Source organism: Phodopus roborovskii, unplaced genomic scaffold (genome assembly GCF_943737965.1).
Source record: "Phodopus roborovskii unplaced genomic scaffold, PHOROB, whole genome shotgun sequence".
Taxonomy (NCBI): domain Eukaryota; kingdom Metazoa; phylum Chordata; class Mammalia; order Rodentia; family Cricetidae; genus Phodopus; species Phodopus roborovskii.
In genome coordinates, this window is record NW_026126434.1 from 28,181,288 (window position 1) to 28,198,755 (window position 17,468).

Sequence of the window (17,468 nt, forward strand, 5' to 3'; positions counted from 1 at the left end):
TTCATCATTCCCAAACCTGTATCCATTTTTGTTTGTTTGTTTTGTTTTTTCGAGGCACCTGTTTCTCTGTGCAGCCTGGCTGTCCTGGAACTCACTCTTAGACCAGACTGGCCTTGAACTCACAGAGATCTGCCTGTCTCTGCTTTCCCAGTGTTAGAGTTAAAAGCATACACCACCACCCCAGGCTAGTTTATGAGCTGTTTTAAAGTCCCTGATTATGACAGATGAATGGCGGTGACATAAGCAACCGTTGTTCTCAGATATGTGGAGAGTTCAAATAGTTCAGAAAAATGTACAAATTAATGGAGGAAAAACCTGTCTGGCAGATCCCAAGGCTAGCCTGGGCTACACAGAAAAACCAAGAAAAAGAAAAAGAAGAAGACGAAGAAGAAGCAGCTGCCAGATATGGTTGTGCACAGTTCAAACCCAATACTTGGGAAGCAGAGGCAGTTTGATCTCTGTGCCGGCCAGCCTGGTCTACAGAGTGAATTCTAGGTGCCAGGGCTACAGAGTAAAATTCTGTCCCAAAGAAATGAAAGAGAGATGAGGGAGGGGAGGAGACAAAGAGGGGAAGAGGGCAAGGGGGAGGGAGGGAGAGAGAGGGGGAGGGAGAGAGAGAGGGGGGGAGGGAAGGAGGGAGAGAGAGAGAGAGAAAGAGAGAGAGAGAGAGAGAAAGCTAGGCATGGCCGGCCACACCTGTAATCTTTGATTTAGAGACAGAGAGGCAGAAAGATCCGGACTTCAGGGTATTTCCACATAGAGGATTGGAGGCCAGCCTGAATTACTAAGATTCTGTCTCAAAATTAAACACAAAGTTACAGTGAAACGTTAATTAAAGTTAACTGGTGAAGCTGACTGATGGGTGGTACTCAGGGCTTCTCTGAACAATAATGTGACTTTTCTGGAAGTAAAAATAAAGTGGTAATTGTGTGTGTTTTCACTCCAGAGTTGTACAAAGCAGGAGAATGAAGGGTCCCAGGTGGTGAAAAGCCCTGTGGCTGGGATGCCGGTGCACCGAGGAGCCCTCCCTGGGGGATCCGCTAGAGCCCGGGCTGGGGCACCTTTCTCGATCAGCTGGCGCCAGCGCTTGGCCCAGTCGGTGAGCTGCTGCGCATAGGCTTTCTCGATCTTGGCGCGCTCCTGCACACAGCTCATGAGGTCGTTGCACAGGCGGTGGCCATCGTCAATGCGTTTCACCGTCCGCTTGTAGTTCCCCACCTGGCGGCAGAGCAGCAAGTGACCCGGAAGCCCCTGCAATCCTGACCCTGGACTGCAGGGAGCGCGTTGCCTCCTGCCTCGTCCCGCCCTCCGCCATGGGGACTCCCAGAACTCCACCGTCAGACCCCCATGATCTCCACCTACCCTCCTCCTCCAAAGCCTCCTCGCTGCCACAAAAAGCAGAAGGGGTTTTATATAATTTGGACATGGGCTGGAATGAATTATTCATTTTGTTCCTGTGAGCTAAATCTATTATATTTACACCAGTCATATAAGCCTCAGTGTAGCTACTGTTTCTTGACATAATATTATGTTTTGTGGACATCTCATTAAGCACTTATTAATCTAGGCCTTCGAGTTTCCTTTTCGGTTTCCAAAGCCAAAAGCAATTTTTTTTCCCTTCCAGGTCTCAAATATTCTCCAAAGCTCTTTAAATGCTGGTTTGTAGTCTCACCTCTATCTGTATGAGGTTGTGGGGTCCCTGGGCTCACCCAACTCTCTGGTTCAAAAGTCCATCCCATGCTCACCATGCAGAGGGTACAGTGGGAACAGCTAGGCTATGAGAACTGTGAAGTATAGCAGACGTTGGTGTGAAGGGCTGGCAATAGTCCAGTCTTAGGGGGGGCTGGTCCCAAAATGTGAACTGTGACAGCCTCGTTCTGGTGCAGCTTCTGGGGAGCAGCTGCAATTTTACCCCACTTTCAAGGCCTCAGATGCCTGTTGGCCACTGGGGATTCTGAAGAGGCCCCAGGAGTTGGGGTGCAAGGTCACAGGTTGAGTGGGGGGGGCAGACAGGAGCATAGACCTCCACTCACCTCCCAGAAGCTGTCGGTGACCTCGTCCGAGGCCTCATCATAGGAGCCAGACATGGTGAAGCCGGAGGGAGCTGGGCAGGTGTGAATCTGCAGTCAGCAGGTTCGGCTGCTCACAAGCTGCCAGGGAGAGACCTGCAAGAGATGAGGGAGTAGTCCATGACCCATTCCAGGCCTGTGTCCCTGACTCACACAGGAAAGTTTCTGGTGGTGAGCCTCAAACTGGGATGGGGGCTTCCTGGGAGGGCTTACCATCCTGAGGATAACCCCAAGATTCAATCTGCACACCTGCTCCTCCTGCCTCCTGGGATTCTGCTGAATCTTCCTAAGGAAGTCCTCTCTTGCAGCTTACACATGCCTTCTCCACGTATCAGTGGGCTTCAGTTGTTTCCTAGATGGAACCCCTCTCTTCTCTGGCACCAGCTACCCTGATGTAGGTGGATCTGAACACTAGATCCAAAGAAGGTCCCTGATTCCCCAGACCCCAACATAGCATCTCTGGTCTTGTGCCCTAGAGCCCCAGCCTCTGCCATGCAGTTCCCTGGGAGCTGACAGGAGGCCTTTCTCCCACTGAGCAAAGGGCTTTCCCAATTTTTCCAATTGAGCCTTGTCCATCTTCTTTTGGCTGTCTGAGCCACTGCCTCAACAGCCCCATTAGCTGCTACAAGTCCCCCCACATAGCTGAGCATGTTATTCTCTGGCCCTGGGGTCACACTGTGATCTACACACTGCGTCTGCCCTGGATCTGTCATCAGGCATCACAGTTGTCCAATCTAGGTCATGCTCTGCCCCAGGGGGTAGGGGGTACACCCCTCCCCTACTGGGCCTTGCTGTCCCCCCACAGTTGAGAATGGCTCAATAGCCAGGAGACAGCACAGAGGGCCTGGCTTTCAAAGAGAAGGCACTGCCCCTGGGGCACTTCCTTGACTGTGCAATGCAGCTGTGGGACTGAACCCCAACCAATAAGGTCTCTGGGTGAGGGCCAACCGGCTCTGCAAGCTTCATGTCCCCCTGGGAGAGGGCAGGTAAACCCCATCCAACCACTTCCAACTTGGGGCAAGTGGCAGCAACACATGAGGATCCTTGGTCAAGAATGTCCCTCCCCCAGCCTCAGTCACTCCTGTTCAGGGCCTGGTGCCCCATTCCTGTAATGACCCGGTATGGCCTTCTTGTGCCACCTGGGGCTGAAGATGGAATTGCTTCAAGCCTCTGGGCCACAGTGGACTGAGAGACACAGCGGAGGACCCATTCTTTATGGTCTCACAGGATGGAATTCTTCCCACAACACCATCTCTAGGAATTCACCTTCAGGGTGCAAGCCAAGCACACACAAGCAACCATTTGGGTCAACACAAATCCATGTTCCCAGGACACTGGCTAAGTAAATTACAGTGTTGACTTGCAGCCTGCACCCCATCCCACTGACAAAGTGATGTGTATGTGTATTTGGGACTATTTTGGGAAAACCACAAAGCAAAATGGGACCAGTGGTCAGCTTCAGGGAAGCATGTGACCTCGAGGGGGTGGAATGGATTTCTCACAGTGGGTCCACCAAGCTTCTATGCTGCTACTTGTGAGTAAGCTGCATTTCTTTTAAATAACGTGCATGACTTTAAAAACCTTTTCTATGGAGGCATTTTTTCATTTACAGTTGACATGGGACGGTCCAGCCCACTGTGGGTGATGCCACCCTGGGCAGGTGATTCTGGGCCCAGTGAGAAAGCAGGATGAGCAAGCCAGTAAGCAGCTTCCCTCTGAGTTTCCTGCATCTGCTCCTACCTGACTTCCTTCAATGACAGACTGTGATTGGGGTGTGTAAGTCAAATAAACCCGTTCCTCCCCAAATTGCTTTTGGTCATGGTACCCACCCGGCACAGCAACAGTGTGGCTAGGGCCTAGAGTGTCAGGCTAAGATGGCACAGGCCTCAGGCTTGCATGACTCTCCTGGGCTCCCAGTTGAAGTGGCATGTGGCGTGAGAGAGGTCCAGTGACTTGTCCTGTGACTCGGGGCAGTTCATGTGGCCCTTGTGGGCCTTGCTGGAAAAAGACTTGGCTTCAGAATTGGATGAGAGTTTGGAGAGATGACTCAGTGGTTAGAAATGCTTGCTGCTCTTCCAGGGGACCTGAGTTTGGTTCCCAACACCCACTTGAGGAGGCTCACAACCACCTGAACTCCAGGCACCAGGCCCACACACAAATATACACAATACACATGATTAAAAATAAAAGTCTTAATTTAAAAAAAAGAATTAGATGAATTAGCAAACCCAGCCCACAGCAGGCTATAGGCACTGCCACGTTCTTCTTAATGACAAGGCTGTTTCTGTTAGGGGTCAGGAAGTGGGTGTGAGCAGCATCTGGCACTTCCTATGACACACCCAACAGGCTCCTAGGCTAGGCAAAAGGCCATCACACCCAGTTTCCCTGTAGCCTTTCATCATCAATATCAACAGGTGGTAATCACAAAGCCACAAAGAGACTAAAACCCACAGGCAGGGATGTCACTGTGAAGAGTCTGTCTGCCGGCATGGGAACAGTCATTCCAAGGTGACCAGCTGCCCGGCAGCTAACACTACCTCAGGCCATGAGGGTCATGGCAACAGCCAGTGTTATCTGTCCTATGTGCTGTACTCATTGAGCAGCAGCTGGGGGGGGGGCAGACTCTAGGATTAGATGACCACTTGGCTGGACTGAAGGGACACACAGGACTGACACAGCATGCGGTCTGTGCATCCCTGGGCACAGTTGAGGAGGGCTCTGGTAGAGAGTGTCTTATGGGGGATGGACACAGGAAAAGGAGCCTTCCTCCCAGTGTGCACAGGCACCTACAGCCAGCAGGGGGTGGAGGGAGCTGAAGAAGGAGGGTACTGCTGGCTGCTCTCCTGCCCAGCAACATGAGAACCCTGCTCCCCAGCCTCCTGATGCTGGGGATGAGATGTGCACCAGCAGCTCCCCCACACCCCACTTTCCTCTCTCTCAGTCTCTCAGAAAACCCCCTTCTCCCCATCTCCTTCTGGCTGCTGGTCTGTGTCTCTTGGGAAACCCTCACTAGCAGCCCCTGAAGGGAAAAGGTACCTAGGATTGGGAGCAGAGTCCTGCTCCCAGTCCATCTTCTTTATTATATCGCTCATTATTGTTGTTGTTGACAGTTCTCATGACAGGTAGCCTCAGATTCACTACATAGCAGATGCTAATCTTTCATTTCTGATCCTCATGCCTCCACCTCCCCAGTGTTAGGATCTCTGGGCTACCACGTCCAGTTTGTACTTGGCAGGACGGCTGCATGCTGGCAAAGGCTTTCAGGTGAGCTGCAGCCCCAGACACTGCTGTCAAAGTGGTGCTGATATCAGTCTTGGCTGTCACCAGCTCGCATTTACTGAGTGTCCACTATGTGTTATGTACTGGTCTACATGCTTTATACATACACCATCTACATTTGGAGACAGGAAAACCGAGGCATGAGGCAGATAATATGGCACATCCAGGGCCACTGAGGTAGTGCATGGTGGAACTGATCCAATCCTGGTTACATATACAGTCCACACCACTATTCCCGTCCTTTCAGAGCCGCGCCTCCCCAGGAGGTGAGGAGAACACCAGAGGGACACAGGGATGAGGCCAGAGGGCATAGTGTGTGTGTGTGTGTGTGTGTGTGTGTGTGTGTGTGTGTGTGTGTGTGTGAAGCAGCAGGCCAAGGTCACACAGCAGGCAGGCAGGCAGGCAGGCTGGCGACTCTGGGCTGGCTCCCAGGTATCCAACCCAGCATTGTAGTGTCTCTCCAGACCTCCTGGTCAGCCAGAGCTGCCTCAGGTTCCACACATGCCCAGTGGCTCCCAGCACTCTCCCCCCTTAGAGATGGGAGGAGAGATACCAAAGCAGTAAGAAGAAATGGGCTTAGGGGTGAGGTGCTGTGTCCCCCTGCCCTGCCCTGCCCCTCCCAGTCCACAAGCCTCCTCTGGTTCATGTTCCCTCAAGTTCCTTGCCCCTCATCACTCACACAAAGCCCTCCTAACCCACCCTCTCACACCCCAGTTTTGCAGTGCATTGCCTGTGAGCCATATAGGACTGAAGATGGGCTTCAAACATAACTCTGCACTTCTCAGCTGTGGAACCCTAGCGGGTTACTTCAACTACCTGTGCCTGTTTCCTCATTTTAGAAGCTGGGGTGGGGCGCATGCCACCTATCCTGGGGTAGATGGAGAATGCAGCAGGCCACCAACACACACAGTGGGCAGAGGCAGGCCTTGCTCTATGGTCAAAATCACTGAGTTAGATAACACCTGGAGCTCCTTCAGAGCTGCTGGGTTCATCTAGGATCCCCAGCGTCCTGGTGGGAAGTCAGGCCCAGGTCTGGCTTCCTCCCCTTCTCTGGGGGTCTAGAAGTCAGGCCCTGGGCAGGTGCAGTGGCACCTACAATCCCGGCACTCAGTGGGGCCAAGTGGAGAATTAGGAAGTCAAAACCATCTTCCCTATAAAGCTAATATAAACCAGCTTGACCTTCAGGAGACCCCCATCCCCAATAAAACAAACAAACAAACGTGTATGACCCCATTTCATCTGCCAAGGGACCTTTTAGAAAAGACAGTCACAGACATTGGCCACCAAAGAAGACAGGAGAGGCAGAACTGCAGTCTTACCTGTGCAGGACACCAGGAACACCCAGGGCCCTGTCGGCAGCTTGGTGGGCTGTGCTTGGAGGGCGTGAGAGGGCAGATCTTCAGGACGGCCAACCTATTCTTATCTACATCCTAGCTGCCACTCGTAAGCAAGCTGAGCACCTCTCACCCCGCCCCAGAATGTCACCCCCAAACACAGCCTATTCTCAGCTTGGTGAAGGAGCCAGCATACCCAGCCCCACAGATCAGCAGCTTCCCTGCCTGGGTGAACTGTTGCTGGATGAGAGGGCACAAGATGTCCCTGCTATACTGACAGTCAAGAAAGGCCAGGCCTCAGAGCTGTGCCACAGGAGGGAGGCTCGGCCTTCACACCAGGTTTTAGCTCCAAGCCTGCGGGGCACAGGGAACCAAGGGATTTTAACGTCCCCTTCAGTCTTAGGTTCCCACGGACACTACCTCCCCATCTTTGTCTCAAGGCAAAGCGTGGGGGGGCCTTCAAAGGTGGGGAGCAGAAGCGGGGGCTGGCTGGGAACATAGTCATATGACTTCTGCTCTGGATTCACCCCTTTATCCAGTAATCAAATGCCAGTGTCCTCTCTAGGCACCAGTCTGTCCAGTCCATCTGTCCTGAGCCCACACATCCATGACCACCGTGAGTAAAGGCAGGGCTGCTGCATATTCAGTTATGGGTGACACTCTAGAAAGAACACAATGGGTTTTCCCCACAGTATAGAACCCGGGTGACAGAAAGAAGGGAGAATTAGCTCTTTGGTGACAAGACAGAGTGTGGTAGGGACAGTTGCAGCAGCTTGCTCTCCTCACATTCCAGACTCTCAGGAAAGTCACATCGCCATTGCAGCCTGGCCCCTTGAACCACTGCCAGGTAAGGACATTGCCCTCCCACTTCGGGGGTCAAACCCCAGAGCCCTGCTGAAGCACAGATCACCAGTCCCTGAGCAGGGACTCTGGCTCTCTGGACAGAGGCAAGCTGCAGCTGCAGTAGGGATGACATTCCAAAGGGGTTGGGTTAGTCAGGCCAGAAACCAGAGGACAGGTAAATGACAAAGTAGGCTGCATGATGACAAGTACTGTGCAGAAAGGTGGCAGGGAAAGGGACAGGGAACCATGGCTGGGGGCAGGAACCACGCTATACAACACAAGATGGTCATAGTAGGCCATTCTGAGGTGACATTTGAGCAAAGACCCAAGGGGGTAAGGAAGAGAGCTCCGAGGAGCAGCCAGCCAGAGGGCCCAGCCGGCGCAAAGGTCCTGAGGTAAAGGCATGGCTTCTATGGGCTATATGGTTGAAGCAGACTGAGTAGGGGGAGGGAAGGAAGGGCCCAGGAGGAAGAGGCAGATGACTTGGGTCTTCCAGGTCAGGAGACCTGAAGTTTCTCATGGTGACAGCAGTAGTCACTAAGAAAGCTGAGGGGAGGTGGGGTGTGGTCTGGCTTTTATCTCTAAAGTTCCCCAAGAAGGCCTCAGTGGGGCAAGAACTGAGCCACAAAACTCACAGCTGGATGTAGCTCACAGCTGGATGTACCAGGCAGGTCAGGTAAGGAGAGAGAAGGTGGGTGTGGAAACACTGTGACCCTGGAGCCAGGGAGATGTCTGGTGTTTGGGGTATTGCTGGGAGGAGTGGTGGGTGACTTTGGAATTGGGGGCTGGGCAGCTAACTACACATGGGCTGGATGGAGTCCAGGCCTCTCTCAGCTGCCAGCCTGTGGGTGCCAGGGCCTCCTGTGGGCTCTCTGTTGTATGGGAGAAGTTCCTGGGCAAAATGGGGTCTCAGCCTGGTTTCCAAGCAGGTGGCTTGGCTGCAGATGACTGGGGGTGAACTATACTCCCCAGGGGACCTTTCCTGAGTCTGGCGGTAATGGGGCATTTAGCAGACATCATGCAGAAACTAAGACCTGTCAAGAACTGGGGCGGGGGATGGGACAGGCAGGGCAGGAGGGGGAAGTAGAGGTCAGGCTAAGGCAGGGTGCTGGCTAAAAGACCCTGGCTTCCAGATATCACTAAGCCCTGCTGAGGAACCAAGGTGACAGCCCTGAGGTCAGTGAGCCTGGTAGCAGAGGGCAGGGCATTCATACATGCACTCAAGGCCTCAGGGAGGGAGATCTGCACTCCTGGCCCCATTCCTACTAGCCCCACCTCTCTCTCTCTCGCCTCCCTGGCCACTGCCTTCAGGGAGTGAATCTGCCCACACTCCCAGGCTGTGTGCGCTTAACATCTGCAGTAACCAGCACCCCCATAACCTACAGCAGGCTCCCACCATGCAGCCCGGCCTGCTTAACATCTGCAGTAACCAGCACCCCCATAACCTACAGCAGGCTCCCACCATGCAGCCCGGCCTCTGAGTGCCTAGGAGGAGGGAGACCCGCACTGTGTGCAGGATCAAGCAAAGAACTCAGCCAAACGGCCAAGGGGTGCCGGCCACAGAAGTGGGGCTCTGGCTCACTCTCTCGAGGTTGGATTTCCTGCTACCCCTGCTCAGCTCCTCCCCAACGCTCCACTCTGTCCACTCTGCCTCCTCCTCCTCCTCTGGAGCGGCAGCTTCTCTGCAGTGTCCCTGCTCCCCCAGTAGCAGTGAACAGGTCCCCAGGAACACCACTGCAGAGGGGTAGAGAGGGGGGAGGACGGTGGCCACAAGCACACCCACCCGGACATGGAGATCCCTGGCTGGCTGGGGGTTGGGTCGGGAGCCCTCTGAGAGTTGCAGGGTCATCCCACTGGCCAAAAAAAAAAAAAAAAAAAAAAAAAAAACCACGGAGGGGAAGGGGCTGACTCGGAGCCCAAAGTACAAGACCACCCTGGACTCACTCCAGAGGTTCTGGTGTCCAGATGGAGGTTTGTGACAAATGGCTAGAGATCAGCAGATCCCCAAGAGTAGGGGTGAGAGACAAGCGCACTTCTTTCTCTCCCTGTCTAGCCCCTCCCTGTCTGGCTGGCAGCACTGCACTCAGTTTAACCACCCTGAGCCCATTGCCTCCGGGGAGAGGGGCAGCTCTTCGAAGTCACACCTGTGGTGCAGTCAAGGAAGGAGGTACAGAGGAGTGACAAGACGACAGACAGGACACAGTCCCAATGTGATGCGGAGGGCAGATCCCTGGCAGCCGGAACCCCTCGGACCTGAACGTTTGCTGCCAGGTGCGGCCAGCATGAAGGTAGGGGCGCTGGGTCCCCACTCTCCACGCAGACTTCTCCAGATTCCATCGCTTACCTGAGCCCAGCTGGGCACCAAGCTGGGGACAGGTGGGCTCTTACTGTCCCTTGGTGGCTGGCGGGGCGGGGGCCAGGCGCTGGGCTCAAGGCTCCGTCCTCGGGGGCCCCTCTGGCGCGCTCTGGCTCGGGAGGCGACAGCGCCCGAACTGCAGGAGCCAGCTCCCTGCCCCCACGCGCCGGCCTCCCCCTTCCCGACCCGCCTCCTTCCCCAGCCACCCACCGCCCGCTGCTCGTTTCTATGGCAACTGGGTAAAGCTGCACGCAGATGTCCTCCTTGGGTGGACGGCAGGGGACGCCCTCTTTCTGCACCAAGCCGCGGTGACCCGGGTACACTCCTGCATCTAGCATCTGGTTGTCTTTTTTGCTGCCAGCCTCCCCTGCAGGGCACGTGGTGCTGTCTCCCCCTCCCCCCCCTCCCCGCAGCTTTCACACCTTATCTCATACTGCACTCGTTCGCCAAGACATTTCAGTGAGCTTGATCATCCCGGAGCAGTGACAGGACCCCCCAAGTCCCGCCAGGTTGAGTGTACCCACACACACACTGAGAGTTCAGGCCCATTATACAGATTCATGTATTTATGCTCCAGATGGTCTCACTGTTGCCCTAGCTGGCCTGGGCCTCACTGTGCAGACTCACAGAGATCTTCCTGCTGGGTTAAGGGTGTCACCTTATTAAAAGTAAGGATTTTTTTTTCTTTTTCTTTTTTTTAATGCAGGTGTGTGTGGAGGCCAGTGGACAATCCTCAGGAGCTTTGAGACAGGTACTCCACTGAACCAGGAGCTCATCAGCTGGGCAGGACTGGCTGGCCATGGAGCCCTGGGATTCTAGGCATATACCGCTGTGTTGTTGGTTTTATGTAGGTGCTAGGAATTTGAACTCAGGTCCTAAAGCTTTTGAGGTAAACATTTTATTGACTGAGCCATCTCCAGGACCCCCAGATTTTCTTGTTTTGTTGTTGTTTTTCAAGACAAGATTTCTCTGTGTAGCTTTGGAGCCTGAACTGGAACTAGCTCTTGTAGACCAGGCCGGTCTTGAACTCACAGAGATCCACCTGCCTCTGCCTCTCAAGTGCTGGACTACAGGTGTGTGTCACCAGTGCCTGTCACCCAGATTTTTTTTTTTTTGGAAGTGTTTTTGTTTTGTTTTGTGTTTTAGTTTTTGAGACAGGGTTTCTCTGTGTATCCCTGGCTGTCCTGGAACTCGCTCTAGATACCAGGCTGACCTAGAACTCAGAGATCTTCCTGCCTCTGCCTCCCAGGTGCTGGGTTAAAGGTGTGCGCCATCATAGGGAGTGAGCCAAGCTTTCCAACGGGAAGAGGACAAGAATGACATTAAAGTGAGCCTGGCAGTGATGGTTAGGGTGAAGTTACCAGAGAAAGGCAATTTCAAAGGGAACAAGAAGGGGTCAGTAGAGCTTGGCCTTATGATGAGCTTTATAAAGACAATAAAATTATTCATAAAAGACACAGGATGTTGAATATATACACATACAAAAATGCATACATGCATGCATACATACATACATGCTGGGTGTGGTAGTACTGCACACCTTTCATCATCCCAGCACTGAGTAGAACTCTGAGTTCATGGCCAGCCCAATCACATAGTAAATTCCAGGATATCGAAGTTTTATAGTGAAAAACCCTGTCTGGAAAAAAAAAACTTTTTGACATTTTTAATGTTTTAGATTTATTTACTTATATTTATGTATATAAGTTTTTTAAAAGATTTATTTATTTACTTATTATGTACACAGTATTCTGCCTGCATGTATCTATGCAGGCCAGAGGAGGGCACCAAATCTCATTACAGGTGGTTGTGAGCCACTACGAGGTTGCTGGGAATTGAACTCAGGACCTCCGGAGGAGCAGGCAATGCTCTTAACCTCCGAGCCATCTCTCCAGCCCTGTGTATGTTTTGCCGAGCCATCTCGCCAATCCCACATTTACTTATCTTATGTGTGTGTTTGTGCACAGGTGTGCACATGCCTACTCCTATGCTCCCATGTTTACTTATCTTACATGTGTGTATGTGCACACATGTGCACATGCCTACCCCTATGTCATGGTGAACTTCTAGAAGTCAGAGGACAGCTTGCAGGGAGATAATTCTCTCCTTCTACCATATGGGTTCTGGGATTGAACTCAGGTGACCAGAGTTGGCTGCAAACACCTTTCTCTGCTAAGTCATCTCTCACCAGCACCCCCAACAGTCTTTTTATTTTTCATTTTGGGGCAGGGTCCTGATAAGTTGTCCAGTCTGGCTGTGCCCTCGCTCCTTAGCCCAGGCTGGCCTTCAGCTTTCCATCCTCCCAAGGGCGGGGGTCACAGGTGTGCATCACCAGGCCCTGGTTCTTCATGGTGATGTCAGCCTCATCCACCACTTTGACCACACAGTCCCTCTCAGCCAGAACACTGCTGCCAGCCACAGACTGCAGAAAGTTAGTTATACAACACTGGAGATGACACAAGGCAGCAAGTCCTCTGTGAGCTCGAGGGTCCAGGCTGCCCCGCCAGGCACCAGGTCACAGGGCACACTGGGAAGCATGTGCTGAGACTAAAGCCATTTTCCCAAGGTGATACAGTCAAGAAAGGGTTGGGTTGGGATTTGAACCCTCTGCCCAGCAACCTTTATGATCTTTGTGATTGCATTATGAACTGGAAAACATGGCAACAGCCACCCAAAGTCGGTAAGTTTCATAGCCAACTTCAGGCCTTGTCCTCAGATTAATGGCAAAACAGAGACAGTATCTGAAGGGTTGGTCAGTCGAGGGGTGGGCACAAGGGCCTAAAAATGACCTTCGAGGTGACATCTAGCCTTGGAATAAGTCTCCTATAGGTTGTTCTCAGTCCTAGAAGGTAGAGTGCTCCAGAACACAGGCTCCTTGGAGAGGGCCACGGCTGGGGGATGGGAGGGATTGAGTCCCCAGGGCTGCAGAGCCCCTCTGCCCACCCACCAGTCCCCAAGCCAGGATCAGGTTTCTTCCAGAGGCTCTACCAGGAACCCTGAAGATAGCTGCCCTGCCCCCCAGAGGGCCTGACCCAGCCCATCTGCTGCCTTCCCACACTCAGATACCAGAGGGACTCAGATACCAGCAGACCTCCTCCTCCCTACCCCATCACCCCCTCTCCACGGAGAGTATCCCCCATGTCACCACTACCATGAGCCCAATCTGGCCCCTGTACTGCTGGGAAGACCCCAGCCACTTGCAGCTCCAGTTCTCCCATGATTGACCTTAAACCTTGTCCCTACCCCCTGGTCAGGACAGCACAGACAAGGACAGTGTCAGCCTAGACCACAAAGCAGCTGCCCTCATGCCCTCCCCTGACACATTGCATCTTCTTGCCCAGGCCCCCAAAGCACTCACTGCCCCTGCCCCATCCTGATACAGTTATCCACATGTTCCCCAGCACCAGGGCCAATGCAATCAGCACCAGGGCTCATTAGCTGCTGCTTTGCATATAATTTGCATAATGTTCCATGTCAAAATGCCAGAATCCTCCTCAAGCCCGGAGCATCTCTGAAGGAATACATCAGACAAAGCTCCACTGGGGTCTATATAGGAGGCTGAACTCTGGGCACTGGGCAGCAAACAGGCGGGAGCAGCATCCAGAGCCCCACAGGCCTAGAGGAAGGCACTGGACACTGACTGAGCAACCTGCTGATACCAGGCAGCAGGCACAGAGCTTCGGAGGTATGGAAACTGGGCCTCTGAGCAGCCAAGGCTCCATTGCGCAAAATATGGGTCCAAGGCTGTGGGTGAAGGTCAGTGGAAGAACACATGTCTAAACAGGTGTGAAGTGTTTCACATTTGTGCATATATGCTTGCTCATGTGTGCACAGAGAGAGAGAGAGGAGAGAGAGAGAACAGTCATCACCACATTACCCATCAAGACATGCAGGACTCTGGTCCATCCAGGCATCACACATCAGAATCTGTATTTCACAAGAACCTGGGATCTCATGAGACCCACCATCCAATACACAGCTGGAAGATGAAGCTGGCACCAACACTGAGCTGCATCTGGATAAATCCCAGGCTAGAAGCTAGGCCGTGGTGATGCATGCCTTTAATACCAGCACTCAGGAGGCAGAGGCAGGAAGGTCTCGGAGTTTGAGGCCAGCCTGGCCTACAAAGTGAGTTCTAGACAGTCAGGGCTACACAGAGAAACTCTGTCTTGAAAAAAAAAAAAATCCCAGGCTAGTGCCTTGAATATGTTCACCAAATATTTCCTGAACACCTACTATGTGCAGTACTACCCTGGGAGCAGGGATGGGGCACACAGTAGATAATTAGCCAAACACCATCCATAAACTCAAGGACAAATCATGCCAAAAGGGGACCTACATAATAAATAATGTAATTTCAAGTGTTAGTCTGTGTTATGGAAAAAATAATGTTGGCTACAGGGAAAGTGTTGAGTAGGAAGCCATCGCAGAGCTTGTAGTGCTGGGGATATGGCCCAGGGTCTTGCAAATGCTAGGGAAGCACTCTACCATTGCACTACACCCCAGGCTACAGCCTCTCTTTGAAAAGGTGACATTTGAACAGACCTAAATAAAGGGAGAGAGATGTGTAAATGAGTGATTACTTGTGGGAAGTGTGTTTCTGGAAGAGGAGACAGGAAAGGCGAATGTCCTGAAGAGAGAGGGATCCAAAACTGGTGAATGGGTGGATGGGTCAGGTATGGTAATGCACACCTTTAATCTCAGCACCAGTGAGGCTGAGTCAGGTGAATTCAAAACCAGCCCCGCCTACATATTGAGTTCCAAAACAGGACTATAGAGTAAGACCCAGTCTCAAAAGAAAAAAAAAAGTAGTAGATAGATGGATAGGTGGATGGATGATAGATGGGTAAATGGGTAGATGGATGTGTGAGAGATTCTTGAATGACTACATGCATGAGTCAGTGGATGGGTAGACTGGTGGGTGGGTGTGGATGGGTAGATGGATGATGCTTGGATGGATGAATGGATGCTTTGATGGGTGGATCAGTGGATGGGTAGATGGATCAGTGAACAGGTAGGTAAGTAGATGGATGGGTAGATGCATGGATGCATGATGGATGGATGAATGGATGCATGGATTCATAGATTAATAAATGGATAAATGGATCAGTGAATGGGTAGATAAGTAGATGGATGAATGGATGCATGGGTAGGTGAATAGGTAGATGAGAAAGGTAGATGAATGGATACATAGATGAGTAGATGAATCAGTGGATGTGTAGATGAGTGGATGGATGGATGGATGGATGGATCAGTGGATGTATAGATGAGCAGATGGATTGATGGGTAGGTAGGTAGATGGGTGGATGGATGGATGGATCAGTGGATGTATAGATGAGCAGATGGACTGATGGATGGGTAGGTAGATGGGTGGATGGATGGATGGATCAGTGGATGGGTAGATGAGTGGATGGATTGATGGGTGGATGGACTGTTGGATGGATGAATGAATCAGTGGTGGGTAGTTGAGGAGATGGACTGATGGGTGGCAGGAAGAACTATCCAGAGAGAGAGCAACAAGGGCAATGTAACAAAGAGGGAAGCAGGACTTCAACGCTGTAGAACCTTGTCAGCCATATAGAACATTCAAATGTATTCCAACGACGGATAGAAGCCTTTTTTGTTAGCTCACTGAAAGGATTCAACAACAAACTAAAGATAACAGAGGAGAACAGTAAACCTGAAGACAGAGAGGTGGAAATTTCCAAAGCTCAGAAAATACCCTATGTGGACAATAGAGAGAAAATGGATAATGTGGAGGGGGAATGGACAGAGCTTCAAGAGGTTATGTGATCACAACCAAAGATCTAACGTGTACGCTATCTGAGTTCAAAAAGAAAGAGGAAGAGCTAAAAAAAAAAAAAAAAAAAAAAAAAAAAAAAAGCATGAAAAGAGAAGACAGAAAACAAAGAAACACCCAAAGAGATAAAAACACAAATACTACCAAGCACATCACACCAGGTTCTGAAGAAGCAATACTGGGTGAGGTGAGAAGTAGCACCTTGTCTAATGGAAAACAGACGACAGTGGCTTGCTCAGAGGATGCTGTGCGACTCTACAGAAGTGACTGAAAGAAAAGACTGCCACCTAGTCCTGAGATCAGTCCTGTCACCAACCCATCTGTGGGTGACTTAGGATCTCAGTGAAGAACACAGAGTGCCTGCGGCAGACCTGCCCTAGGAGAGTGGCTGAAGGAAGCCCTAGAACCTGAAGTAACAGGAGAGAAGGCTTCTGGGAGAGCAAGGTGGAGAAAAAAATGGGCAACATGACAGGCTAGACTTCTCCGGGATTTTCTAAATTGTGAGTTGAAGTAACCATTATCACGTTGTTATCGAACTGTCTACAAGCTTCTCACACATGTGGGAGACATTTAAATTAGCATAAACTCTGGGTAGGTTTTCTATAATCTGCCTCAAGAAGTAAAAGGACACAAATGGGATAAAAGGATAAATATTAAAATATACACTGAAGTCACTGGAGAGGCAGAGGCAGGAGGATCTCTAAGTTCAAGGCCAACCTGGTCTACATAGTGAGTTCTAGGACAGCCAGGGCAACATAGTGAGACCCTGTCTTAAACAAGCCAATCCCCAGTTTCCTTAATTAACAATACAGCTGTGGCTACCAACTGGACCTTCCTGAACCAAGAAAGCAAAGGGACATCACTAAAAGGCGCTACCCAAGCACACAAGCGCAAGGTTGGGGTGTGGCTCACCTAGCTTCCATCTCCAGTGCCCCCAAGACAGGTAGTGATCAAGAGATAGAGGCAGGAGGATCAGAAATTCAAGGTCAAGGTCACTCTTGGCTACATAGTGAGTCCAAGGCCAGTCTGGACTGCGAAAAATCCTTTCTTGAAAGGATTAAAAAAATAAAAGGCTGGGAGCTGCCTCAGCCATTAAGGGTTAAGGTTCACAACCAAAAGGCAAAAAGAAGAAAGGGAGGGAGGAGAAGGGAGGGAGGAGGGAAGGAAAGGGCAAACCTGTCTGATGCCAGGCCCGATGGAGCCCAAGGCACATTCCTGCACATTGTACTCTAGTCACCACTGCGGTGACAAGGCCAAAACGCATTTCTTTGACAAACAAAACAAAACATGACCCCTAACAGTATAAAACTCACACTTAGGGTGCAGCAGCCTCCGCAGTCATGTGCTATATTTAGAGATGACACTAAAACAGCATTAGCAGTAACGTGAGGGCTGTGTCTTCCATCCTGCCCACACCCAGACTCGGGAGACCTACATCTTTCTGCTCTTTCAACCTGACCTGCAAGGGAACAGTGTGGAAAGACAGTGGGGACATCAAACTCAAATGTGGAAGTAAATGTCTGTGCCTCAGCCCTTCCTCCTCTGCATTCCTGACCAGGTCCCCACTGTATGTGGGAGAGGGCATCATGGTGTGTCTCAGTGGAATGGATGTACTTAGCATGAGTGAGGGAAATCCAGTTCCATCATTAGTGTATGTGCACAAGCAGGGTCGGGGAAACACGGGCACACACACAGGGATGTATCTCCAGCCAAGTCTGGACTCAGCACTGGCTGACATATGGGGCTGTCCTGGCACTATGGGACTTAGCAGCTTTCCTGGCCTCCCT

The 17,468-nt window shown here is 51.6% G+C and overlaps 1 protein-coding gene across 1 annotated transcript in view; it reads right to left on the reverse strand.

Moving 5' to 3' along the window:
- The window catches only part of Pacsin1 (protein kinase C and casein kinase substrate in neurons 1), a 33,949-nt gene that overhangs the window by 4,129 nt on the left and 12,352 nt on the right, over positions 1-17,468 (reverse strand). Inside the window, exons 2-3 of the mRNA XM_051187186.1 lie at positions 2,034-2,165; positions 1,062-1,218 (exon numbers count right to left, since the gene is read on the reverse strand). Coding sequence (XP_051043143.1) covers positions 1,062-1,218; positions 2,034-2,087 — 211 coding nt within the window. The 5' untranslated portion in view covers positions 2,088-2,165. The remainder of the gene's footprint in view (positions 1-1,061; positions 1,219-2,033; positions 2,166-17,468) is intronic.